Source organism: Bombina bombina, chromosome 2 (assembly GCF_027579735.1).
Source record: "Bombina bombina isolate aBomBom1 chromosome 2, aBomBom1.pri, whole genome shotgun sequence".
Taxonomy (NCBI): Eukaryota; Metazoa; Chordata; class Amphibia; order Anura; family Bombinatoridae; genus Bombina; species Bombina bombina.
The window spans coordinates 1,031,723,478-1,031,738,787 of NC_069500.1; the positions used below are offsets into that span (position 1 = coordinate 1,031,723,478).

The following is a 15,310-nucleotide window of genomic DNA, read 5'->3' on the forward strand; positions in this document are numbered from 1 at the left end:
TGCTTATTTTTTAATAACATAGCACTGATTTTCACACCCTTAATCAAGGCCCAAAGTTTTAGGAGAATACTGGTGTATACCTACTCCAGCTTGTGTAAAGAGACTTTTCATATGCAGAGGAAGGGGGGGGGGGTGTAGAGTGTCTGTTTTTTTTTGCTATAGAACCACTTGCAGTGGGTGCTCCAGTAACCTTTTTAACAGAGCTAAACTGGGAGCTTCTAAGTACATTCTTAAACTGTTTTATACTGGAATTTTAGATCAGTATCTGTGCATATTATTCTTTATAGTAGTGTCTATTACATGCAGTTAAATGAAAATTGGTGTATAATACTGTGTATAATATGTCCCTATTAGGGATCAATTTTATGGTTTTTAGGCATGAAATTGTTTTCTCACTAAAAGACTTTAAGGGAAAAAAAAAGATAATTATAACGTTCTCACTAAAAAAGGCAGTCACCAATATGCATTCATAATCATTCTAGTTTCACTGCCAAGACAATGCTTTGATATTCTTTGTTCTTAGCATATAAAAAGACAATCTTTTGAGATATCAAAGCATTAAGTCAGATTCATTCTCAAAAATAAAAATCACCAGTTTTGTGGAATGTATGGACATACTAGGTGCAATGTATATTGGAGCATTTGTGTGTTGGTCTAGTGATTCAGAAACAATAAACTACTATTTTGTTATCTGTGTACCATGCAAGTAATGAATCACTTAAACCCAAGAGGATCCTACATAGAATAATGGCAAGCAGAAATATTTGTGCTGTACTGCATAATATATTAAACTTTGTTTTACCATTTATAGTGGGGTTTCCTTTTTATAGTTAAAGCTAGGATCAGTTCCTTCAATTTGAAGCTTTAGCGATTGTTTAAGGCCTAATTCCGTTTCAGTTGAAGGGTAACCATCTAAAACTTCTTGATGTCCTCGACCTTGCACAGCTCTTGGTACAGAAACACGACCAAGAAAAACCTGATTTCCTTGAAGGTGATAATTAGGGTTAGTCAGAATACCATTCCTTTTCTTCTGGTCGGCACTTTGCTGTTGAATAAGGAATTGTTGCTGAGAACGACCAATTTCCTGTTGGATTGATGGAATTTGGATTTTTGCAGATGTGTCTGCTGTAACTTGTTTTAATGGTGTGTTTATATTTGTTACAGAACTAGGTACATGTTTATCAAACTGAGTCATTTCATACTCTAAAACCATAGGTTGAGAACAGCTACTTTGCTTATTTTTTTTACCCACAGAACCAGATTTGTTTGACAGTTCTCCTTTCCCTTCTTTTTTATTAGCTTTCGTTGATTTCAAACAAGGCTTTACTTGGCTCCATTCAAACTCACTGATAGGTGAACTATTGTTTTGTCCCAGTGACTGTGTTGTGGAAGAAGGGGAAACTACAGATTGTCTACTTCTGCTTCTTGGTAGTGAATGTTGTTGAATTTGCTCTGTAAAAGAAAGGCAATGGAAACTATCAATAGGCACAGTTTGGGCTGTAGCTGTAGAGGAAGTTGTACGAAGAGAAGAATTCTTAGAACTTTTTAAGGAGTTATTAGACAAAGAAGACTTTTGGCGATCTACAGTAGAATCTGGAGATTCTGATGGAGAACTGAAAGCATGAGAAGGTCCATTACATAATCCACGCACATTATGCACATCACCACCACCTGTGCTAGAAGAACTATTAGACTTCATTGTTGACGACTGCACCTTTGTTGATGATGGATTTAAGGCTTTTTGTTCCATTGTGTGAATTGGTGATGGATTACAACCATTAAGTGTAGAGGCTCCATATTTCTCTAGCAGTTTAATTATTTGAGAATGTCCATTTTTTGCTGCAACTCTCATAGCTGTACGTCCAAACTGATCTGCATGGTTTGGGTCAGCACCATGTTCCAACAAAACTTGGACAACATCTGTATGACCTTCCTGGGCAGCAATACAAAGTGCAGTAGCACCTTGATTACAGGTATGATCAACTAAGGCCCCGTGTTCTATTAATAGCTGTACAACTTTTACATGACCTTGCCAAGCAGCAGACTGTAAGGCTGAGCGCTTTTCATTGTCTGATGCATTGACATCAGCCCTGTATGATAAAATACTTTGCACCATCTCCAAATGCCCTTGCCAGCAAGATACATGGAGAGCTGTTCTTCCCTCAGCATCACTAGCTTCAACATCTGCTCTATTTTCTAAAAAATATTCAGCCATTGTAAGCTGGTTTTCCAAAGCCAGTATATAAAGTGTTGGTCGCCCATCCGCATCTTTGGAGTTTATATCTGCGCCATTGCTCAACAGCAATTCAACTATGTCCCTGTGTCCTTCCAGTGATGCAACTCGTAGAGCATTCCTACCATCATATCCCTTTTGATCAACTGCAGATTTATTTTCCAAAATTATTTGAACACAATCATAGTGTCCTTCTTGTGCAGCCAACACTAAAGGTATGCGGCCATCATTATCAATTTCAGTTGTTCTAGCACCTTGTTCAATTAGTGCTTCGCATATTAATCTGTGGCCTTCGAAAGCAGACATATGTAATGGAGTCCAACCAGCATCATCTCTGTGATTTTCATCTAAACCTCTGTCTAGAAGAGTTCGCACAACTTCAACATTTCCTTGAGCTGAAGATATACTAAGAACAGTTCTACCTTCGCTGTCAATGCTATCTACTGCTGCACCCCAAAATAAAAGTGTATTAACAACTGATGCATGTCCCATAGAAGCCGCAGCAAGCAAGGGAGTACGGCCATTATTATCAGTGTGATCAACATCTGCCCCACCTTCTAAAAGTAGATCAACAACATCTACATGTCCTTCATAGGCTGCAACAAGTAGAGGAGTCATTCCATCCTTATCACAATGATCTACTTCAGCACCCCTTTCAATAAGTAGGCCAACTACCGATGCATGTCCTTTGCTTGCAGGTACACAAAGTGCTGCAACTGACAAAGCTGTTCGTCCATCCACATCCTCGTGATTAATTTCTGCACCATGACTTAAAAGATGTTCAACAATTTCTCTATGTCCCATGTATGCAGCAGCTATTAAGGCTGTTCTACCTTCATTGTCTGCTTTATTAACTTCAGCCCCATGCTGTAACAGATTTAAAACAATATCTTCATGGCCACCCCATGCTGCTGCTCTTAAAGCTGTTCGACTATCTGCATCAGCACAATCAACTTTGGCTCCAGCATACAAAAGAGCAGAGACTACCTCAGTATGCCCACCCCATGCTGCTGATCGTAAAGCTGTCCATCCATCATGATCACAATGATTTATATTTGTGCCACATCCAATTAAGCAATTAATAACCTTTACGTGCCCTTGACGAGCTGCTAATGTAAGTGCAGTTTGTCCATTTGCATCTTTAATTTCAAGATCAGATCCTCTTGAAACAAGTAAGTTGACCACATCAAGGTTGCCACTATAGGCAGCATTAGCCAATAAAGTTCTTCCATTTGAATCACATTGGTTAACAGAAGCACCATTATCCAGTAATGTGCGTATTGAATCCTCTCTTTCTAAAGCTTGTCTTACAATGCAACATGTTCTGTCATCTTCACTATTAACATGAGCACCTGCTTTAACTAATAATTGTAGCACCTCTTGCTCCTTTGGTATTACAGTACATAGTGAATCTTTTACACATGTTCCATTCCAGATCATCCATAAAGCTAGCTCTGAATTTGTTAACTGCAAATTTGAGTGTATGAGATGCAAAGCGAATTCTTGAACTTCTACAGGTGTCAGTTCTTTTGCCCTGCATGTATGGCTCATTGCAAGCATTCGATGTCCTTCTGCTGCATTACATAGGTATTTCTGAGTGCAGTGTTTCACATCAAGTAACCATTCTGCAAAACTATAATGAAAAAGGATTTTTGTATTTCCTAATCCCTCTACTAAAACTTTTGATAGTACATCCAGTTTTCGTTGAAAATCTTCCATAGTTAATGACATATTTTTGGTCCAAACTGCATGAAAAAGTTCTATTGTTGTTAAAGGCCTACAAGCTGCCAGAATGACATTTAAAATTGGTTGAACTTTTGCAAACTGTTTTCTTACAAACAGTCTTTGACAAAGCCATAAGTATAGACCATTTAAAGTTCCAGGGATATCCCGTATTTCTCTAAGCATTATAAAGTTTTCTACTACCCCATCTAGGACACGCTCTAAGTAAAGAAAGCATCCACTGCTTTTGATATGCAGTTGATTTAACATTTCTGCAGTTTCTTTTGTTAAGTGTTGCCTCAATGCTTCTTCTTGGTCCAGTCGATGAAGAATATATTGTTGAACATCCTTCACAATATAGGCCTTACGAAGATCATCCAGACTTATTTTACGGAAACCTGCAATTAAAATAACAGATGAATATTAATTTAAAAGCGAAAGATAAAAAATATATATATGTAAAATAAGAAAGGATAAAGAAACTCTAAACATACATTCACACACACATACATATATATATATATATATATATATATATATATATATATATATATATATATATATATATGCCCCACGTACAAGTGGTGCCAACAGATTTCTCTGACAAAAAGCCTATTCATTATTTAAGCTTTTACTCTCTAATGCAAAACTGACTACTCTAATATTGGTTAGAGCAGGGACAAATTTGTTTAAAATCTAGGAGCCAGCCCAAAAATTAGGTCACAGAAAATACATACACACATATATATATATATATATAAAATTATCCATATAGAAATACATACATACACACACACACATATATTTATTATAAAAAGGATTGATTTGTACTTCACAGCTACAAGGCCAAGAAAGGATCTAGTCGTACAAAACTACATTTTAAATGTGGCTGGTGGCAGAAGGAAGTGTGGAGAACCATGGGTGTCCTGGAGCTCCAGGGCATAAGCCCGGTGTTAGAGTATTTACTTTTTGCCGTAGTGAGCCAAGTTTACTAGGAGTTTAAACCCAGCAAAGGAGTTAAACCGTTTAAATCATGTTCTGAAGCTAAAAGCCTTGCAGCTCCTGAGCAGGGCACACCAAGGTAGCTAATAAGGAGCGACAATTGATAACCTCAAATATCACCATCTACATCATGTTTGGAAGCTGGACGGTTTGCAGCTCCATAATATAATTTTAACTACGTGTTTAAGCATTTGCTGGGGTTTAACACCTTGTAATCTAGGCGCATTATGGAAAAAAAACATAATTTATGTAAGAATTTACCTGATAAATTCATTTCTTTCATATTGGCAAGAGTCCATGAGCTAGTGACGTATGAGATTATACAATCCTACCAGGAGGGGCAAAGTTTCCCAAATCTCAAAATGCCTATAAATACACCCCTCACCACACCCACAATTCAGTTTAACAAATAGCCAAGTAGTGGGGTGATAAAGAAAGGAGTAGAAACCATCAACAAAGCAATTTGGAAATAATTCTGCTTTATACAAAAATTCATAACCACCATAAAAAAGGGTGGGCCTCATGGACTCTTGCCAATATGAAAGAAATTAATTTATCAGGTAAATTCTTACATAAATTATGTTTTCTTTCAAGTAATTGGCAAGAGTCCATGAGCTAGTGACGTATGGGTTATCAATACCCAAGATGTGGAACTCCACGCAAGAGTCACTAGAGAGGGAGGGATAAAAACAAATAACAGCCATAATCCGCTGAAAAAAAATAATCCACAACCCAAAATATAAATTTATTCTTTAAATGACAAGAAAAAACTTATCAGCAGAAGAATCAAACTGAAACAGCTGCCTGAAGAACTTTTCTACCAAAAACTGCTTCTGAAGAAGCAAATACATCAAAACGGTAGAATTTAGTAAGTGTATGCAAAGAGGACCAAGTTGCCGATTTGCAAATCTAATCAACTGAAGCTTCATTCTTAAAAGCCCACAAAGTGGAGACTGATCTAGTAGAATGAGCTGTAATTCTGAGACGGGGTCTTACCCGACTCCAAATAAGCTTGATGAATCAAAAGCTTTAACCAAGAACCCAAGGAAATAGCAGAAGCCATCTGACCTTTCCTAGGACCAGAACATAAAACAAATAGACTTGAAGTCTTCCTGAAATCTTTAGTAGCTTCAACATAATATTTCAAAGCTCTTACCACATCCAAAGAATGTAAGGATCTTTCCAAAGAATTCTTAGGATTAGGACATAAGGAAGGGACAACAATTTCTCTACTAATGTTGTTAGAATTCACAACCTTAGGTAAAAAATTAAATGTAGTCTGCAAAACCGCCTTATCCTGATGAAAAATCAGAAAAGGAGATTCACAAGAAAGAGCAGATAGCTCAGAAACTCTTCTAGCAGAAGAGATAGCCAAAAGGAACAACACTTTCCAAGAAAGTAGTTTAATGTCCAAAGAATGCATAGGCTCAAATGGAGGAGCCTGTAACACCTTCAAAACCAAATTAAGACTCCAAGGAGGAGAAATTGATTTAATGACAGGCTTAATACGAACTAAAGCCTGTACAAAAAACAGTGAATATCAGAAAGTTTAGCAATTTTTCTGTGAAATAAAACAGAAAGAGTAGAGATTTGTCCCTTCAAAGAACTTGCAGACAAACCCTTATCCAAACCATCCTGAAGAAACTGTAAAATTCTAGGAATTCTAAAAGAATGCCAAGAGAATTTATGAGAACACCATGAAATGTAAGTCTTCCAAACTTGATAATAAATCTTTCTAGAGACAGATATACGAGCTTGCAACGTAATATTACTGAGTCAGATAAACCTCTATGACTTGGCACAAAGCATTCAATTTCCATACCTTCAAATTTAATGGTTTGAGATCCTGAAGGAAAAACAGACCTTGAGATAGAAGAACCAGCCTTAATGGAAGTGGCCAAGGTTGGCAACTGGACATCCAAACAAGATCCGCATACCAAAACCTGTGGGGCCATGCTGGAGCCACCAGCAATACAAATGAGTGTTCCATGATGATTTTGGAGATCACTCTTGGAAGAAGAACTAGAGGCGAGAAAATGTAAGCAGGATGATAACACCAAGGAAGTGTCAGCGCATCCACTGCTTCCAGCTGAACATCCCTGGACCTGGACAGGTATCTGGGAAGTTTCTTGTTTAGATGAGAGGCCATCAGATCTATCTCTGGAAGACCCCACATCTGAACAATCTGAGAAAACACATCTGGATGGAGAGACCACTCCCCATGGATGTAAAGTCTGACGGCTGAGATAATCCGCCTTCCAATTGTCTACACCTGGGATATGCACCGCAGAGATTAGACAGGAGCTGGATTCCGCCCAAGCAAGTATCCGAGATACTTCTTTCATAGCTTGTGGACTGTGAGTCATACCCTGATGATTGACATATGCCACAGTTGTGATATTGTCTGTCTGAAAGCAAATGAACAGTTCTCTTCAACAGAGGCCAAAACTGAAGAGCTCTGAGAATTGCACAGAGTTCTAAAATATTGATTGGTAATCTCACCTCTTGAGATTTCCAAACCCCTTGCGCTGTCAGAGATCCCCAAACAGCTCCCCAACCTGAAAGACTTGCATCTGTAGTGATCACAGTCCAGGTTGTCTGAACAGAAATCTTAGCACAAACGTACTTCACCACCTCCATAGGAGGCAAAGTTTGTGAAACTGAATTGTGGGTGTGGTGAGGGGTGTATTTATAGGCATTTTGAGGTTTGGGAAACGTTGCCCCTCCTGGTAGGATTGTATATCCCATACGTCACTAGCTCATGGACTCTTGCCAATTACATGAAAGAAAATATCATATGCTCTAACAAATTAAAGTATGGCAGTTTTGCCACGGATCCAGACAAATACTTCTGGGAGTCATACAAGGATATTTGAAACTACATAAATGTAGATCAGCACAAAATGTTAGCAGTAAAGGGTTAGGAGCCCTTGCACCATAACTCCTGGAATTTGTCAAGCTATGATTTCATTTGGATGCTTCCAAAAACTGACAAATCCATTTTTTTTAAAAATTCCAAATAAAAAAAACAAACAAACAAAAAAAACTTTTATAAAGTGATTTATCGAGAACATATACTTTAAAAAAAAAAAAATCTAATTACGGTTATGAAATTTGTTGTAGAACAGAAACAGTGTACATGTATTGAGCACTATATGTCACCAATGCTTGCATCAGAGTATAAGCTTGTATTTATCATACTTCACAGTTTTAGCACACCTCATACACTCTGGGAAGCTGCTCATTCTTTTAGGACTGTGCATGGTCTATGTGCTTACTTTCTAAACCACCAGCTTCTAATGAGCACATGCAAGAGTACACAACTCATATACATGTACCCTTTCGTGATTGGTTGTCACATGCCAAAGTGGACAGGGAAATATAAATCGCAATAAGAGTTAAAAATATGAAAAGCAAAACCTGGCAATATATTGAATATTTTAACAGCCAAATACACAATACATGCCAAGCATCAAGGTCAGTAACATAACTTTTCCCATTTAAATAGTAAGGATGGGGGGGGGGGTAACAATAGAACAGCAAGCTGCAACTTCCTGTGTTTATTTTTATGGAAATTCCATTCATGCTGATCTGTTCAGTCATTCATATACTTTTTCTACATAAAGGCCTTCAACGTGTGTCTGATGACTAACAATACAATTATCAGTCAGTGGTGTGTAGTGTTTACTATAAGCAATTTATCAAATATATGTGGATAGCAAAAGAAAAAAAATGCTTTTATTCAAAATTAGAATTTTTAATTTGTTTCTTTAACACATGGCACATAAATCAATAGGAAATTAGACATTTCTCTATATTTAACAGTGGGCAGACTAGCAATATACCATTGGCAGGGAAATTATTCTAAAGACATAAATATTAGTATTTTTTATTATACACATTTATCCTTGAGAATTTAAGAAATACATTTTTAAGATGTCACTAGCTTAGAAAATCATAGCGCCTGATCACTAATTTTGCTTGTCTGTGAGCCAATAAAATTTCCTTAAAATATGGTCTGCATTGAGAAATGGTAAAAACCCTTGGTTGATATCCATTTATCTAATCACAAACAAAATATATAAAATATTAAAAAAGTACATTTTGGTAGAGATTAAGCTTATTTAGTTTCATGCCTCAATAAAAATATTAATTTAAATAAAAAAATGCATAAGAAGAAAAAAAAAAAAAGCAACTTCAGTCAACACAGATGTGTTTTGTTAAAGAAAAAAAATATATATAAGTGATTTCAAAAGGATTCCTAACTTTATGCTAAAATAACAATGTAAACTCCATAATAAGAGATTTTCTGTTTTTAATTTAAACGTGTCCCTTAAAGAGATATAAAAGCTTGGTGAGTAGTGTGCAGAAGAGAAAAAATAAATAAAAAAAAATTAAAATTATATATATATATATATATATATATATATATATATATATATATATATATATATATATATATATATATATATATATATATATATATCACAAAAGCATTTTTGCCAAAATAAACTTACTGCAAAAATGCTTCTAAATGTATTTGAAATGCACTGTTGCGCCTCTCAAATTCCAGTTTTATTTCCTTTAAAAGATACCATCACAGGAATGCAGTCTGCTGCTGGAACATATTAACATCAATAGAAGTCATTTGCTACAGGTTTGAACAATTAAAGGAACATTTTCTATCATGTCATATAAAAGACCAATGATACTTGTTTTTGCAAAAAAAAACAAAAAAACCCAAATACATAAGAGCTCATATTTAAAACGGATAATAAAATTAGTAGGATATGCAGGTTTGCTCACAACTGATACTTGAAGAAAGACTACTCCAACTGTAGCACTGACTGGCAATGCCATGCCTCCACAAGAATGAAAATTAAATTTGCTCTATTATGTACAAAAACATCACTCATGCATAAACAAAATACTTAAAGGGACAGTCTAGGTCAAAATAAACTTTCTTGATTCAGATAGAGCATGTAATTTTAAACAATTTTCCAATCTACTTTTTTAATCCTTTTAAGCAACTTTCTAATTTACTCCTATTAAAAGGGACATGAAACAAAAAAAAATTCTTTCATGATTCAGATAGATAGAGAATACAATTGTAAACACACTGATTGGCTCACCCATTTGTTGTTAGAAACTATTAGTGCACTGCTGCTCCTTCAACAAATAATACCAAGAGAATAAAACAAATTAGATAATAGATGTAAATTAGAAAGTTGTTTAAAATTGTATTCTCTATCCAAATAATGAAATACAATTTTGGGGTTTCACGTTCCTTTAAGCAACTTTCTAATGTACTCCTATTTAATTTTCCTTCGTTCTCTTGGTATCTTTATTTGAAAAAGCAGGCATGTAAGTTTATGAGCCAGCCCATTTTTGGTTCAGTACACTGGACAGTGCTTGCTGATTTGGAGTTCAGTATTCCTTTAAAGGAATTAATTAAACAAAGTTACCAAAAGCAGTCCAACCATTCAAGTACATAAGAGAACAGACCACTCAAATATGTATTGTTACAGCTAGCAATTTATTGCATTCAAATATAAAATGCAGCATTTTGCTTCCAAAATGTGATTCACGACGAAGCATTAAATGTAAAGATTAACAAAGATGGATGCTCATGCAATGTCGCCCACCTGCACTCACGCAACCAATTGTGCGCAAGCAGAGCTTGTCGATTTTTATCCGCAAACTTGAAGTTAGCAGAGAGGGGTTTAGGAAGCATTACTTAAAACCAATGCTTCATAAATATCAGTTGCAGGCTCAAATATTGAGACTGCAACCAATAGGACCATTCACCTCTTGATAAATCTCCACCTAAGAAACATTTCAGTCCTTATACAGATTGGTTGCTACTGATCTATACTATGCTACCCAAGAAGTGCAGATTATTCTTGGGAGTTCATAATCTAAGGCACAGTCATTAAAATGAAAACAAGCACAATGGGCCCTGGCATTGCTGGTTTATTCTAGTACATCGCTGGAGGGGGGGCCATCTATACTAGAGAAAAATGGTTTTGATTATTTTTTTTTTATTAAATTGAAATAAAAAAATTATAGAAAACTGTCTGCCAGTACTCAAGATGGTGGAAATGAGTTAGAGGGGGGGAGGGTTAGATAGCTTTTCGGAGGGATCAGCGAGGTGGGAAGGTAAGGGGGTAAAATCCTACATTAAATAAAATAAAAATAAATAATTAAAAAATAAATTATGACTTACCAGATAATTTCCTTTCCTTCAATACAGGGAGAGTCCACAGCTGCATTCATTACTTTTGGGAATACAGAACCTGGCCACCAGGAGGAGGCAAAGACACCCCATCCAAAGGCTTAAATACTCCCCCACTTCCCTCATCCCCCCAGTCATTCTGCCGAGGGAACAAGGGACAGTAGGAGAAATATCAGGGTGAAAAAGGTGCCAGAAGAAAAACTTAAAAACTTAGGGCCACCCACCAGAGAGCACAGGCGGGAGCTGTGGATTCTCCCTGTATCGAAGGAAAATAAATTATCTGGTAAGTCATAATTTATGTTTTCCTTCTAAATACAGGGAGAGTCCACAGCTGCATTTATTACTTTTGGGAAAACAATACCCAAGCTAAGCTATGGAGGACACTGAATGCTAACGGGGGGGGGGGGGGGGGGGGTAACAAGAAAGGAGAATCCGATCTGAGGGCACCACAGCCTGAGAAAAATCCAATCTCCCGCAAACTGCTTCAACAGAAGCAAAAGATCAAATAAATGTGAGGACCAAGTAATTGTCCAACAATCATGACCAAAAGAGCCCACGCCATAAACCAGATAAATCACTGGTCCCAAAACGAGCCCAAAGAAAACCTGAGACTAGAATCCTGCTGTCAACGAGACCAAACTAAGAACAGTCCTCCCCGAACACAACAAGAAGGACAACCAAGACTCCCAATACCTACACTTCCGAATAGGAAGATAAAAAGAAGTAAGCCGAGTACGCTAGAAAAAGACTGAAAGGACCTCGAAACCCGGCCCCAGAAGAAAAAAAGGGAACAGAGGGAGAGGCTCCTTGGAGAAACATAAGGCAAAATTCCACAGAACGAAAACTAAGAATAGAAAATTCAGACCCATCGCCTGCATCGATACCAATGCAAAAAACTTAGCAGGAGAGACTAAGTTGCTGAAGAGACCAAAAAGTCTAGAACAGAACTGCCTGACCCCAATCCGCATCCTAGGGAAAAGAAATGAACAGCAAGAGTTCATTAACCACAGGAAACAGACCCGAAACTGACATCTAGAATCTGTTTAGAAGCCCACATACCAGGGCAGAATGCGACGGATGATATAACCCCTAACCCTCAGGCTAGAGGAACTAGCAGTCCCATCCATAACCGGCTAACAAACCCTTCCTCCGGTACACCCTGAAAAGTAATAAAGGAGAATCTAAAAAAAAAAAAGGGATATTAACACAGAGGGATCAACACCACCCCACCAAGAAAGAGGGGGGGGGGGAAGGACGCCATCCCAAGATAACGAGGCAACAGCTACAAGCTAAGGAAAGGACCGGCACCCCTCAGAAATAACCCTCTCATGGATCCAAAGGCGAAGATCCAGTCAAACCCCATAAGGAGGCACCCATAATGAAGACCAAACTACGAACAGATATTGCAGCATAAGAAAGGCAATCAGATACCCTGACACCTGCTCCCGACAGACTGAGTCAACCCAGAAGCAGTGACATAGTCAAGGAAGAGAAACATCCCAAGCCCTAAAAGGTCCATAGATCATCTTAAGGATCCCTTAAGGAAAAAGACTGGGACAGGCACTGACGCCCAAAAAGCCTATACCGGATTCCCCCAAAGGTTCAAATACAAAAAACCTCTCTGGGAATCCAGAACAAGGTACACCCAGAAGGAGAGACCCTCGATCTCCTGCCAAACTCTCGGAGACAGAAAAAGGACCTGTCTCAGAAAGAACCAAACTGGATAACAACAGAAAACCAAGTCCCCAGAGTAACAACCTCTGCTTTGGAAGGCTAGCTGACCCCAGAAGCCCACAGCAGATCAGAAAGCAGGAGCTTTGCCTGGGTTCAAACCCACTGACCAAAGAATCATAACCACCATAAAAAGGGTGGCCCTCATGGACACTTGCCAATATGAAAGAAATTAATTTATCAGGTAAGTTCTTACATAAATTATGTTTTCTTTCATGTAATTGGCAAGAGTCCATGAGCTAGTGACATATGGGATATCAATACCCAAGATGTGGAACTCCACGCAAGAGTCACTAGAGAGGGAGGGAATAAAAATAAAAACAGCCATATTTCGCTGAAAAAATTAATCCACAACCCAAAAAAATAAGTTTATTTTAATTTTTGAAAGAAAAAAACTTAAATCAAAAAGCAGAAGAATCAAACTGAAACAGCTGCCTGAAAAACTTTTCTACCAAAAACTGCTTCCGAAGAAGCAAATACATCAAAACGGTAGAATTTAGTAAATGTATGCAAAGAGGACCAAGTCGCCGCTTTGCAAATATGATCAACTGAAGCTTCATTCTTAAAAGCCCACGAAGCGGAGACTAATCTAGTAGAATGAGCTGTAATTCTGAGGCGGGGCCTGACCCGACTCCAAATAAGCTTGATGAATCAAAAATTTCAACCAAGAAGCCAAGGAAATAGCAGAAGCCTTATGACCTTTCCTAGGACCAGAAAATAAAACAAATAGACTGGAAGTCTTCCTGAAATCATTAGTAGCTTCCACATAATATTTCAAAGCTCTTACCACATCCAAAGAATGTAAGGATCTCTCCAAAGAATTCTTAGGATTAGGACACAAGGAAGGGACAACAATTTCTCTACTAATGTTGTTATAATTCACAACCTTAGGTAAAAATTGAAAAGAAGTCCGCAAAACTGCCTTATCCTGATGAAAAATCAGAAAAGGAGACTCACAAGAAAGAGCAGATAGCTCAGAAACTCTTCTAGCAGAAGAGATAGCCAAAAGGAACAACACTTTCCAAGAAAGTATTTTAATGTCCAAAGAATGCATAGGCTCAAATGGAGGAGCCTGTAAAGCCTTCAGAACCAAATTAAGACACCAAGGAGGAGAAATTGATTTAATGACAGGCTTAATATGAACTAAAGCCTATACAAAACAGTGAATATCAGGAAGTAAAGCAATCTTTCTGTGAAATAAAACAGAAAGAGCTGAGATTTGTCCTTTCAAGGAACTTGCAGACAAACCCTTATCCAAACCATCCTGAAGGAACTGTAAAATTCTAGGAATTCTAAAAGAATGCCAGGAGAATTTATGAGAAGAACACCATGAAATGTAAGTCTTCCAAACTCTATAATAAATCTTTCTAGAGACAGATTTACGAGCTTGTAACATAGTATTAATCACAGAGTCAGAGAAACCTCTATGACTTAGAACTAAGCGTTCAATTTCCATACCTTCAAATTTAATGATTTGAGATCCTGATGGAAAAACGGAACTTGAGATAGTAGGTCCGGCCGTAACGGAGGTGGCCAAGGCGGGCAACTGGACATCCGAACCAGATCCGCATACCAAAACCTGTGTGGCCATGCTGGAGCCACCAGCAACACAAAAGACTGTTCCACGATGATTTTGGAGATCACTCTTGGAAGGAGAACTAGAGGCGGGAAGATGTAAGCAGGATGATAACACCAAGGAAGCGTCAGCGCATCCACTGCTTCCGCCTGAACATCCCTGGACCTGGACAGGTATCTGGGAAGTTTCTTGTTTAGATGAGAGGCCATGAGATCTATCTCTGGAAGACCCCACATCTGAATAATCTGAGAAAACACATCTGGATGGAGAGACCACTCCCCTGGATGTAAAGTCTGGAGGCTGAGATAATCCGCCTCCCAATTGTCTATGCCTGGGATATGCACAGCAGAGATTAGAAAGCAGATGGATTCCGCCCAGGCAAGTATCCGAGATACTTCTTTAATAGCTTGGGGACTGCGAGTCCCACCCTGATGATTGACATAAGCCACTGTTGTGATATTGTCTGTCTGAAAACAAATGAACGGTTCTCTCTTTAGCAGAGGCCAGAACTGAAGAGCCCTGAGAAATGCACAGAGTTCTAAAATATTTATTGGTTATCTCTACTCCTGAGATTTCCAAACCCCTTGTGCTGTCAGAGATCCCCAAACAGCTCCCCAACCTGAAAGACTTGCATCTGTTGTGATCACAGTCCAGGTTGGGCGAACAAAAGAAGCCCCTTGAACCAAACGATGGTGATCTATCCACCATGTCAGAGAGTGTCGTACATTGGGAATCAAGGATATTAATTGTGATATCTTTGTATAATCCCTGCACCATTGATTCAGCATACAAAGCTGTAGAGGTCTCATGT

At 37.9% G+C, this 15,310-nt stretch overlaps 1 protein-coding gene across 3 annotated transcripts in view; it reads right to left on the minus strand.

The window, feature by feature from the left end:
* ANKRD50 (ankyrin repeat domain containing 50) overlaps positions 1 to 15,310 on the minus strand; it is a 242,600-nt gene that overhangs the window by 51,376 nt on the left and 175,914 nt on the right. For all 3 annotated transcript variants that reach the window (XR_008400711.1, XM_053703632.1, XM_053703633.1), the window contains exon 4: positions 803 to 4,353. Coding sequence is in view for 2 of the 3 variants with exons in the window: in XM_053703632.1 (XP_053559607.1) it covers positions 806 to 4,353 (3,548 nt within the window). In the remaining variant the exon portion in view is untranslated. The remainder of the gene's footprint in view (positions 1 to 802; positions 4,354 to 15,310) is intronic.